At 36.1% G+C, this 13,811-nt stretch overlaps 1 protein-coding gene across 1 annotated transcript in view; it reads right to left on the bottom strand.

The window, feature by feature from the left end:
• Positions 1–4,100: 4,100 nt before the first annotated feature.
• Positions 4,101–13,811, bottom strand: part of LOC145685147 (uncharacterized) — a 58,482-nt gene continuing 48,771 nt past the window's right edge. Inside the window, exons 9-11 of the mRNA XM_081757498.1 lie at positions 12,994–13,100; positions 6,654–6,957; positions 4,101–4,128 (exon numbers count right to left, since the gene is read on the bottom strand). Of these exons, the coding sequence (XP_081613624.1) occupies positions 4,101–4,128; positions 6,654–6,957; positions 12,994–13,100 (439 nt within the window). The remainder of the gene's footprint in view (positions 4,129–6,653; positions 6,958–12,993; positions 13,101–13,811) is intronic.

Genomic DNA, 13,811 nt, shown 5'->3' with positions numbered 1-13,811 from the left:
ATGCTTATGCAGAAATGCCAAGGTGTTTGGAACAAGTGACTATACATACGACCTGTATAACTGAAAAATTAATAATTGCCGCGACGGGATTTGAACCCAAGTAGCTGCAATGGTCGTTTCCTGCTTTCACATTTTTTTAAAACACATCGCCCCAACCATCGTATTGTTCGTCACTGGTGTCTCATGTCCTTCGACGTATTCCAGACACTACAGAGACACGAACAGAGAAATACCAAGGACAGTTAATAATCCGACCTTGCTCTTCAGAGAAATTCGAGCCCCTAGTAGATTGCGCCTCATGATCAGAAGCCGAACGCTCGAGATCACTCGGCTAATGTCCCATCTATATTCACCACAAATTCCTCATATGAATGTAAAAAAAACAACTAGTAGAGTCTAGTTATGGAACATAAACATACAACTGTCTATTTCTACACGTGTTGATACAATTCAAAGAATGTGATAATAATTTCTCTCTTTTCTTCTTTGAAAATTAGAAGTTACAGTATAGAGGAAATCTAATATAAATCGGGACCATGAGTGAAACCGATGACGTAACCTCAACATGAAGAACGTTTCGTGATATTTTCCTTATTCAGGAATGTCTATAACTTGTTTTTGAGTAAAACAAGGAAATCTCGAGTAAGTCATTAAGGCACTCACACAAACATTAGTATCTCGTGTATATTCTTCCATGAAACGATTTTAAGTACGTATTAGGCTGGGTGGAAGATGAAGTGGGGGAGTAGATGAAAGGCAAGCGCCTTGAACTTCTATTTGGTACACCCGGGTTTAAATCCCGAACAGGCTGATACTTTTTCAAATGTTTCAATTTTAATTTCAATGCATTCTCAGTGTGACAAGCAAGATCTTCTCTTCCCTAGAAAGAAAACATGAGAATTGGATAAGGAGAATTGTAATAAGGAGAATTGGAGAAGGTCTGTAAATGGAGACAGTAATTTACAAACTTTTTCCAGCAGTTGTCCTAGATTTGATATTTTCGTCTACTTTCAAGCATTTTCTGATTCCTGTGTGATCAGTGTTTTTATTTTTCTGAATATACAGTATATAATGAAATAACACATTACATACACACCAATATTGAGATTAATATATGGTGTTCACTGGACTACACAATTTACTGGTGTTCACTGAACCAGAGCAATTCATATCAGAATGGAGAAATTTTTAGTTTCCCATCTACTCACACTTTTACTTGCATAAACACCTGATTCAGGGCTACCAACTGCTGTCAGTGTCGAGAAAAGTTACGTGCAGGTTTGGTTGCATCTCTCCAAGCGTTATCACAACTGCAAATTGCTGGACCTCAAGTAATGGAATTAAAACACTTAGGGGTAGGGATACTTTTGTGGTTCGCTGTATTAATGTTGAAACAGAAACTCTGATCTTGATTTGTTTAAAAAGTTTTTCTAAAAGAATCAGTTCATCATTGTTGTCAGGTTTGGACTGCACAAAACTATAATAATTCGATGAAAAGAAAGAAAGTATGTTGAAATCATAAGGGCCGACAAATATAGAAATCAGCTTTTTGAAATATAAAACGCACTTATAAAACTATTATTTATGTGAGTACTAAAAAACCAAATACAATATGTACCTATAAGTAGACGTATTTGAGCCTGAGTATGCACGTAACATAGGGAGTTCAAGGTATGACGAACTTGATATATTGCAACATGGAATGTTCGGTTCTTTGTCGAATAATAATAATAGTAATGAAATAAATAGACGTTGCTGCTTTCATAGCTTTAAGCTACTAAGCCTTTTAGTTCGAGTTTAATCAAAACCTCATATTCTAATAATAATGAGTCAAAATGACTCACCGTCCTTATCGATATATATAGCAATGTCCACAGAACTAATCATTCAAATGTGCCCCCGCGTAGCGTAGTCGCTAACGCTCTCGCCTTCGGAACGAGTGGTCCCGGGTTCGGTTCCTGGTGGGGGCACTCGGTCGAAAGTGTAAAACGCTTTTTCAGGCCAGCCACCCTGAATGAGGTTTTCCTCGGTTTTTCTCATTTACATCAGGCAAATGCCGGAGTGGTAGTTAACTTATAGGTGTCAGACTGCTCCCTTCCTTCCCCAAACCTTTCTGCCTTCCCTTTCCCCGGATTGTGTGCTCGCCGAGGCACGTCATCCCTCAAACGTGACAGGCTAAATGGCCTTATAACATACTGACAAGGTAGTGTACCACGGTCTAACACGCCGATTCTGATAAGGTTGCACAGACATACAGAACATAAAAATAGTGCATTGAAAGAATCAAATAGGGGCATAGAAACGGGTTCAAAATTAGATTATGTGAAATATACTGAGAACGGGAAGAGATATTGGGAAAGGTTAAATATACGAAATACTACCCAGAGTTGACGCAAGGCAATGAGGTAGAACTTACCCGTATGAAGAAAGCAGAACATTCGGAAATGGACCAATCAGGTGAACAACATTGTCACAATATGCTACGGAAATGAGTGAAGAGGGTGGCAAGGAGCAGGAAGAAACAAAAATCGGAAATGGAAAATACGTGATTTTGCTTTGGATGCATATGTCACCCGTATGCGAAAGAGACATAAATTCATCTGACAGCACAAGTATTCATTTTTACACACAAAATGGATGCAAACACCGTTCGTATAGGCAGCCAGCGAGACAGTACTACTCAGCGGGTTGCATATATGATCGATACGCAACGGAAATGCATATATGCTACGGAAATGAGTGAAGAGGGTGGCAAGGAGCAGGAAGAAACAAAAATCGGAAATGGAAAATACGTGATTTTGCTTTGGATGCATATGTCACCCGTATGCGAGAGAGACATAAATTCATCTCACAGCACAATTATTCATTTTTACACACAAAATGGATGCAAACACCGTTCGTATAGGCAGCCAGCGAGACAGTACTACTCAGCGGGTTGCATATATGATCGATACCTCAAGTTCGGTAGTAGAAACAACTAATAGATGAAGGAATACAAGGTCAGATGACGTAGTACATCATGACAGGTGCAGGTACTGTGAGGAAAGAAAGAGCAAGTTCACGTTGAACACAGAACAATTTGAACAATGAGATTATTCGACGTAGCGTTTGCGATACAAGCTGGATTGAGTATACAATGTTGCCAAACGCGAGGTGTAGAGCCAGCAAAGTGTATATGCATTTGCGTGTTCCACAGGTAATATACTCAACAAGACAAGCAAGGCGACGTTCAACTGCTTGTGAGACCTAGTGGTGAACATTCGACAATGTGGTAGCTTTAATGGTATTTGATTGTTGTGTAACTGCTGGTGTGTGTATGCGTGTGTAAAAAAAAAATCAGGTGAGGTAGAAGTGCGCTTGTGACATTTGTGGTCGCAAGATGGTCTATGTGAATCCCTTGAATGTGATGGATATGCTGGTGGAGGCGTGTCAAGCAACTCAATATATCCGTACACCACGAATGGTAACGAAAATGGAGCTGAAGGAGTATATTGTTTACATTCTGGAAAGTTACAAAACGAATCGGCACATATATGTTGAGATTGAAGAAGATCTATTATGGAGCAATAGATCAGACATTCCAAGTATGCCAAGTGAAGATGAGATGGATGAATCGGATGGCTCAACGACCTTCAACGTACAGACAACCGGAGCTAACAGCACTGACACTGTGGACATGGAATACAAGCGGAAGGAAGTATCGTTTTGGAAATATGGAAAGAAGAGAAAGATGTCCTGGAAATCTATACAGAAACACTTAAAACGTGTCAATTGCAGAACAGACCTATATAGATAGGGGGAAAAGATCACAGAAGGGGAACCAAAGTGAAAAACTAGTCATGATGGACCAAACTGTGTATGAAAAATTTGCGACAGCAAAACAGCAGCATTTAATTGTCCATGACACAGACATGGCGCTTTAAAACACATCATGATATCGTTTCACGCAAAATTACAAAATTTGTAACATATAGTATTACAGCGAAGGCCACGCAAGTGTACTAAAGCGTCAACACCTTCGTCCAAAATGCACGATCACTTTTTACTGCTCATGGCGAGGATAACGTATATAATACAATTCAGTTCAGAGCGGTTTTACTTTAGAATTTCACTCTGGACGCTCTCTGGCTTTGCGAGAAGAATATTACAGCATTAATGCAATCTTTACCTGCCATCACACATAGCAAATCAATACATCCTGTTATATCATCCGTTTGAAAATGAATATTGCTCAAGCTCATAGTCATGAAAGAGCTTGGGTACGTTTGGGTCACGGATTCAGCAAACATGTTCCGCCCACAAAACTTATACATATGAGAATCATCATCTTGGAAAGTGACAAAACAGATCATTAAGACGTGATTCCAATCGGTGTTCCTTCCACAAGTCAATGAGCAAACGGTACTGTTAGTAAATCCGTTAACGCCTTGTGATCGAGCCGACTTGGCAACCATAATGCCACTGGACAGGCAGTACAACATTATGACGATAACTACACACACAACAGGGTTAATACAACATCTGTATGTGTATTCCAATTTCCATTCAGAATTTGGAAGAACTTGGTACGCAAAGTATCTGATTCGGTCCGCCTTCAGCAACTGAACATCAATCTGCACAGCAGAAACAATATCCTGATACCTCAATCCCTTGTGCATATCATTTTCGTCTGCACGTCTATATCTTTCATCACGATCAGATTACTTGCCAAGTCCTGCGGAGTTTTGTTTTCATCAGTTGACGTCCTTGGTCTCCGAAGCTCAGTGCCAGAACCCATCCACCATTAAGTGTTCTTGGCGCTAACACTGTTTTCGTTTTGACGATTTCTTCCTGAAATATCATTTTTTGTGCTACTTAGCAGGAGCGAGCATCTTGTTTTCAGCATACACCCATGCTTATTTTTATGTTGTACGTTTGTATATACGCATATTTTCGTAGTGATATCATGTTGATACTCATGCATGGAACTGCTATTACTGTTGCTGTTTATCTTACATGCGGACAACGTGCTGTTACATTCTGCTTATAGTGCATTTTTGTTTTTATATTACTGCCTACACACATTTCCGCTCCCAATATGTATCTCATCGTTGCTCTCATTATGCAATACATCCAACCCACTATGCAGTACTGTCTTGCTGGCTGCCTATATGAACGGCGTTTGCAATCTTCTGGCGTGTAGAGATAAATCTTCGTACAGTGAGATGAATTTGCTTCTCTTTCGCACACGTGTGACGTATGCACCCAAAGTAAAAACACAAATTTTCCATTTGCGTTTCTTCTTTATTCCTGCTCCTTGCCACCCTCTTCACTCATTTACGTAGTACATTATGTTAATGTTGTACACGTGATTGATCGGTTTCCGGATTTTCTTCTTTCTTCGTACGGGTTAGTTCTATCTCATTACCTTGCGTCAACTATGGGTGGAATTTCGTACATTTAACCTTTTTCGATATCTCTTCTCATTCTCGTTATATTTCATGTAATCTCATTTTACCCCATTTTTATGTCCTTATTTGACTCTTTCAATGAGCTTGTTGGCCGATATAAAAATACATGTCGCTTGTGTTTTTGATGTTCTCTATGTCTGTGCAACCTTATCAGAATCGAAGTGTTACACCGAGGTACCCTGCCTTGTGGGAGAGTATTGATAAAGTCAGAGAAGATTGAGAGAACCGAGTGAAAACCAGTTAAAATATTTTTCATTTGAAAAATGAAATCAGTCATTTTGACTCATGTTGTCCTTCTAGTGTTAATGTGGTAACATTTAAAAGTCATTTACGTAGAATCTAATGCTTACGAAATGTCTCTTAGTAAGTTCTCTAAATTATTACGCATACAATGACAGCCTAAATTATGTTTTAAAGTATAGTTATTATGACAAGAGCAAGTAAAACTGCTTTATTAACGGAGTTCAGTAACTGCTTTGTGTATGCACAATATCTTAGTCAATAAGTGTAAATAAAGTTAAATAGCTCTTAGTCAATTGAATCACTTTCAGCGATCTGCCTATACTTTTGCTGAAGACATTTATAACAACATGAATTCAAGTAGTAATAATATTAGTAAAATTTGAATACATAATCAAATATCATACTGTTCTCATGTCCTTTTCTTTGGCGAAACAATCACGAACAGCTCTTGCTTTTTGATGTTATTATTTCGGGATTTGCAACGATATGAATTGTTCTCCTTTGGAAATTTTACATGTTAATTGCTGGTTTACTCAGCCGAGCTTCAGACCAAAATTGCTAGTCGGTTATCTAGCAAAAAAGAAAAAAAAATATTTCATATACTTGTGGGATATTGATAAGATATATTTGCTGCAATTTCATTTCGATAGGTTTTTAACTGTTTGATTGACGTTTGATTCAAGCAATAAAAGTTCTCATTCATTCTTAGAATCTCGTTTTTCGAAATGAAGCAACATGCAATACAAACAAGACCAAAAATGAAATGAAAAATAAGCGGTAGATTGCTTTTAGGTACTGTAGTTTTCAAATACCACTGAAACGAAAATTATTTACACATACGTTTGACAAAGGGTTCGACTACGAGATATTGAAATCACATAATACCTACATCCATGAAACTGCCTTTTCATTAAAAAAATATTTAGCAAAATCTTTAATGTAATTTAAAAAAAAACTTACCTTGCTTCCTTTTGCCTGGTTGGTAAAGCTAATGGACGTACATTTTGATCATTTACATTATGAACACCACTGTCAGAGTTCAAAGGTTTAACTTGTATAGTTCTTATTTGCGCCTCTTGAATTACAGGTGGCTTCGAATCTCCCCTTTCAGAAAACTGGAGATTATTGTTCGTTTTAACTTCCTTTGTCTTCTTAAGGTTAGAACATGCGTAAAAGGAGGCCTGAATTGTGAAGTAGAAAACTAATTCAACAATTGATATAATACTACATCCAAAGAACAGACCACCAACACCTCCAAACGATACTGGAAAAAATGAAGAACGTTAAAACATCATCAGTCTACATCGAAATTCGAATATGATAATTTTATTCATTTACGCTTTTATTTAATTTTTTAAACATTAACTAATATTCTAATGGTTTAAAGAATCTAAAGTAATTATATTTATTCCTGTAAGGTATTTAATTTTATTGTCAAAATTTCTAGTACTAAATCATATTATGAAGTGTAACATCACTTGAAAGTCTGCAACAAATGTATGCATATATTTGGTATGATATACAAAGCTTTAAGTTGTCTCTGTAAATTAATGTTACATATTCTAATTCCTATTTTATTTTATTTCGTTTTTGCTTAATCTTACAAATAGGCAATTAGTTATTAGCATGACGTTTCGCTTGAAATTAACACATTGATCGCCAGTGTGTATTTTGTATTTTTTACTGTCAGCGCCAAGTTGACGTGTATAAGAAATGATGTACGAAACGCAGGCGGAATACACTTAAAGAAAAATATTCAACTAACACCAGAATTACTGCTGCGATATTATTTTCCGGCGCCCTGACTACAGGTAAGATGTGTTAAATAAACCAGCACGTGTATCAGATCATATACACGTGGTGATACAAAGAACGTTCGTTGTGTATCAGAAATGATATACGAAGCGTGGGCGGAATACACTTAAAGAAAAGTATTCAACTGACACCAGAATAACTGCTGCAATATTATTTTCCGGCGCCCTGACTACAGGTAAGATGTTTTAAATAAACCAGCACGTGTATCAGATCATATACACGTGGTGATACAAAGAACGTTCGTTGTGTATCAGAAATGATATACGAAGCGTGGGCGGAATACACTTAAAGAAAAGTATTCAACTGACACCAGAATAACTGCTGCAATATTATTTTCCGGCGCCCTGACTACAGGTAAGATGTGTTAAATAAACCAGCATGTATATCAGATCATATACACGTGGTGATTCAAAGAACTTTCGTTTGTATCAGAAATGATATACGAAGCGCGGGCGGAATACACTTAAAGAAAAGTATTCAACTGACACCAGAATAACTGCTGCAATATTATTTTCCGGCGCCCTGACTATAGGTAAATGTGTTTAATAAATCAGCATGTGTATCAGATCATATGCACGTGTGATACAAAGAACGTTCGTTGTATATCAGAAATGATACACGAAGCGTAGGCGGAAGATACACATGGCGATCAATGTGTTAATAGTCATCTTCAGGTTTAGGAGAGATATAATTTGAAACTTAAACTAAGACTGATTTATATTTTGAAAGTAATTCATATTCAAACATTTACCCTAATAGTTATGTATATGTATAAATAAGAAAATGAAATACAGTAATGAATAACAAATTATACTTGTGGGTACTTTACACATAAAATTAAAACCAAGTTTTAGTATTTACGAATAATGGTGACGTTAAGAAAAATTTGAAGCACCAGGTTTCTCTGAAAATATATTCTGTATTTTCTCATACTAAATTTGTACGAGTTATGTGTGTTTATTTTTAGGTACACAATTACATTTTTAAAAAATTGATCTTTAACGTTATATCGATATAATATTTCTTCTACCATTCATTTCACTTCATACCAGATCCCCCAGAATGAAATTTGGATGTACCATCTGCTCTCACCGAAATTTAAAGTTTCTAAGTGCTAGAATATCTGGTAGGCCATAGTCCTTCTTGCCAGCTAAGTTCTGTTATTACGACAGTTACTTATATTAAGAAGTGTTTACTAATATGCTGGATATTTTGCATTCTAAAATTTAGTGACTTATTAATATCTTACTCGATATCAAAGACAGTGAAACAATTAGAACTCTTAAGCTGCATACTGTTGTTTTAATAGAACACTGACAACAATTTGTCGAGAATATGTATTCATACTGACTGCATTTAGTTTTTAGTTCAGTAACAGAGTCCCATAAATTACAAATTTTTGTTCATAAAAATATTATCCCGGCAAAAACTGAGAGAATACAGACAAGAATGTTATCTCGATCTGATTTTTAGCATCTATAATTCCAACTCTGAAATAAATATCACTTTTAAGTATGCATTGTCTTTCAAAAGTAAATTAGACGATTAAACCAAAGCATAAATAAAAAGAAAACCTTACCTTAACATCTCAATTATTTTTTTAAATCTGTATTGAATATGAACTCATTCTGAAGTACTACTTTTAAATATTCCAACTTAGAATTATGCTTGGTCGTACGTAGTGTTCATATATGAACAATGATATGATGTAAATAAAAGAGATATAAGTATGAATAAAAGAAAAGTTAGATGAAAATTTTGGACATGTACTTTAACATGTACTGTAATACCGTAAAGATTATTATGGTGTGGTAAGAAAAGAAAACATAGAAAATCCATAAATTGCTACTTGAAAGTGGATACAGCAAGAAACAGACACAAATGGAGCAAATTAAAGATAGAGAACAAGGAACAAGGGAGATTAAAAGAAAAACACTGGGAGAAGTAGGAGAAAACATATTGCTTCGGTAGATATCATTGGGGATAAAGGAGAAATTCTTAAGAATATGTTGAATGAAGGAAGATTAAGAACATATAGAAGAGGAGATGAAAGTATACTGGGTTTATTTCAATGGGGATAAGAGAAAATAAGTGAGATACAACAAATAGAGAATTAAAAGAAATACAGTAAGATATGAATTACTTAAGGGAAACAGGGAAGACATTAGAAGAAAGAATAAACGACACAGGGATGAATTTATATTACAGAGGGGGAAAGCCGCTATTCATAAACATGTATTCAAACACAGAACATATTATAAACTGAGAAAGCTTGGAAGTGCTAGCAAGGCAAGAAATAAGTAATATAATAACATTTTAAAGTTATGTCAAATTCTTCATTTTTGGTTTAATAAAAGCGAAAATAATTATGTACGTAATCAAACGTATTTCAAAGTCAACGACTAATATACTTTTCTCTATATTTTGAAGTGTCTAGAGAAAAGTTCTGAGTATCGGGCTTGTATAATGTAGTTATTGCAAAATTTATTCATTACTCAACTTCGATAATGCAATATTCATATAAGCTGTAATTTTTCCTGTTATGTAATCAATAATAAGAAGTAAAGGTGTACATATTAAGTCATTAACAATTTTATTAAGAACAACATCACGTAAATTCAATCGCATATTTTCGAGTTTGATATCCCTTTTTATCATCAAGACTACGTAATAAACTAATAAAATTGTTCCCGGTTTTGTCAAGAATTTTTCTGTTTATATACTAAATCTAAACCTAAACTTTATCCTGATTGTGCTACTAATTCTTATAAAGACAAAACGTTAGAGTATTGTAAACATTTTTGGCTTTTCTTAACAGTCAGTCCAAGCGCTGCTTAAGCTCTGTTTATCATTTATATTATTGTGTATATGTTAAGAAAGTACTGCAATATATTTTTTAATATAGCTATAATTTTGGGAGCATTATATTAAATGTTAAGATTGTTCTATAAAGTATTTAAAACAATCAAGATTGTAGCTTGAGATTGATATATTATATATATATGAACTGAGTCTTTTAATACATCTTTATTTTAAATTCAAGCAGATGGTGAATAATAAAATATGTTGATATGGTTGTTGTACAAAATCGATATTTAGGGTTTAAAGAAATCCTTTTTATGGGTTTTATTAGAGATTATGCTTGATCCTTTATAACGACATTTATAATTTTATTCAACTTAATGATAAGTACCAATTGGTATATGACTCGTCTTTGGACACTTTTCCCCCTCAATAGGTAAAAAGTTTGTAGAATTTAAACATATACAGGGTTTGTCCGGGAAGTAATAGGACTGATTTTATTCTGTCATGACTGTATTTCGGAGCGTACGCGAACCGACTGGATCCGGTAGAGGGTGTTCCTAGCTAACGAACGAGCGGCTGGTCAGCTGTCTCCGAGCACACGGAGAGTCAGGACAGGCTTTTTCGCGCGACGTGTTTCTGTGAGTGGTGCAAGCCGAAAATGCAGCGTTCGTTAGAGCAGAGGTACGCGATTAAATCCTGTGTTAAACTTGGTAAATCTGCGACAGAGACGTTTGATATGATCAAGCAGGCTTAACCAGATGATGCTTTAGCAAGAAGTGGTTTGTTTCGGTGGCACAAGGCCCTTTTGGAGGGCCGGGAAGAGGTCGCCGATGAAGACCGGCGCTGGAAGACCTTCGACTTCGACAAACACCGACAATGTGACTCGTGTGCGCGAAGTTTTGAGCTCAGACCGTCGACTAAGTATTCGTTTAATTGCCCAGATGTTAAATTTACCAAAAACTGTGGTTCATGAAATTGTGACGGAGCATTTGAACATGCGCAAGGTGTGCGCGAAGATTGTCCCAAAAGTGCTCACTGACGACCAGAAATTGCGGCGAGTGGAATTGTGGCAAGAAAATTTGAACATGTGTGAAAGTGACCTCCAATTTTTGAATAACGTAATCAAAGGTGATGAATCATGGATCTTTGAGTGTGATCTCGAAACAAAGAGGCAATCTTCCGAGTGGCACACGCCGGCGTCTCCTCGCCCAAAAAAGGGAAGAATGAGCAAATCCAAAGTGAAAGCGATGCTCATTGTCTTTTTTGACATCAAAGGCATCGTCCACCATGAATTTGTTCCTCCTGGACAAGCAGTCAACGCCAAGTTTTACGTGGAAGTGCTCAAGAGACTCAAACGAAGGGACAATCGGGTCCGACCAGACATCGGAGCCGACTGGAAGCTGCACCACGACAACGCCTCGGCTCACACTGCCTTTCTTGTTAACAGCTACCTGACCAAGGCCGGCATCCCAACGCTTCCGCAGCCGCCCTACAGCCCAGATGTGGCCCCCGGACTTCTTTTTGTTTCCTCGCCTGAAACGCCCGATGAAAGGCAAGCATTTTGAGACGAAAGAGGGGATCCAAGCAGCTTGCACCGCGGCTCTCAAGGCTATTCCGGAGAATTACTTCCGTGACGCCTTCAATGCTTGGAAATCGCGCTGGCAGCGCTGCATCGACGCAGAAGGAGCCTATTTTGAAAGTTTTTAAAGAATTGTAACGATTGGCTCAATATTTTTTTTTTAAAATCGACTCAGTCCTATTACTTTCCGGACAAACCCTGTATTTCAGAATTTACTTTACTTTAAAATATGCTCCACAACTACTTGAGAACACCTCTCTCTATATATGTTTCCAATTGCAACAAAATTAATACGTTAATGCCAAAGACAGGGACATTCTTAAGTGCATTGTCATTGATCAATTCACTATTTTCTCAAAGAGTATTATACTTGATATATTATCACTTCAATAGTTATGCTTGATAGTGACAGATTTCAAAATGAATAGATTTTGTAATTCACTTATTGACGCAGAGCTTTGTTGCTGTGCTGAACCCAAAGGCACCTATGATAAGTGGATGTGAAAATGTTTTAAAATTCTGTAGAATACATGCATACGAAAAGTCCTTAAAAGAAATAGAGAGAACAAATTTAACTTTCGTGTCGTGAATGGCTGTTCATCAGGTCCTATATAAGGTATGACAAACATTATAGAATTTTTAGAAAAAATAAAGGACATCTATTCTTGGATAATCGACTTTCTTTTTGAATATTTTGAATGGAAAAACGTACCCAGAACCACTACAATTATCTTTAAAGAGAGAAACAGAAAGAAACAGATATGTAAAATTTTACTTTGTTCGTTACATAGAAGTTTAAAGTTTCTATGAACATTCAGGATCTATGGCACATGGATTTACAGCTTAACTTGGTATTTAAATCACACGTGCTCCCACCGAAAATCGAACCCAGATACCTATGGCAAGGGAGAATTTTATAATGTAGTATGAAACTTAAGTTCAACGAAATATTTTACATAAACAATGAAATGTAATCTGAATTCAAAATTTATGTGTTTAAATCTGACCCTACAAATTGTAAGTAAAATTGAGAGTAATATATATGAAAATAATAGTAAATTGCACACGTCAATGAAAAAAAGGAAATTAAATATGACTTACCGAGCATTTCCAATTTTCCAAACAGCACATCTCTTGTATATCCAACTGAAGGAAACGCCAACATACAGAAGAAATATCCGTACATTCCTGCATATTCACCTCCAAACCTAAAAGCAAACAATTTATTATTAACTAAAATATATTAAAAAGATAAAGAATAGAAACAAGGCTGAAGATGCATATTGGTTAGGGAAATACATACATGAGTTGCAACACGAGCAGAAATAGTAATAAAAAATGGAAGTACAATAAACAATTATTGGTCAGGGATCTCTGCAGCGTGGTAATTATAATTAGGGTAACTTCGGTAAATAATTCAACATATTGTTCTGTTATTCAATTGCTTTTATAGCCCATTGGTTTTAAAGAGCTAGAGTAATATTCTGTTAGTATGAGTCCGTGTTACCAAGTAGGAGTCATTGGCTTTTATTGAATTGTAAAGGTACTTTGTAGATTTATTCCCGATTGGTAGAATAAAGATACCGAAAAAGGCGGAATGAGGAAAGGAATAGCAAAACATAAATCCTCGTTTTAAACGTGTTTTACCAGCTGTTTTCTTACTTCTTTCTCATTATTTATTTTCTAATTCGGAATGAAATTACATCTTTTTGTTTAACGTCCCGAGATTATGCAATTTAGGTTAAAGGAGATGTGTAATTAAGGAAAGTGAATGATGATGAAAGAATCAATACAAGGAAAATGTGGGAGGAAACTACAGTGACCAGAGAAAATACATGGACACGATGTTATCTACCACAAATTTAATTGGCCTGATATCGAAGAATGGACTCCGCGCACCAGAGATAAGCGCTCTGGCA

The sequence above is a fragment of the Thermobia domestica genome, chromosome 5 (assembly GCF_964235325.1).
Source record: "Thermobia domestica chromosome 5, izTheDome1.hap1.1, whole genome shotgun sequence".
NCBI lineage: Eukaryota > Metazoa > Arthropoda > Insecta > Zygentoma > Lepismatidae > Thermobia > Thermobia domestica.
This window is presented reverse-complemented; position numbering and strand designations above follow the sequence as displayed.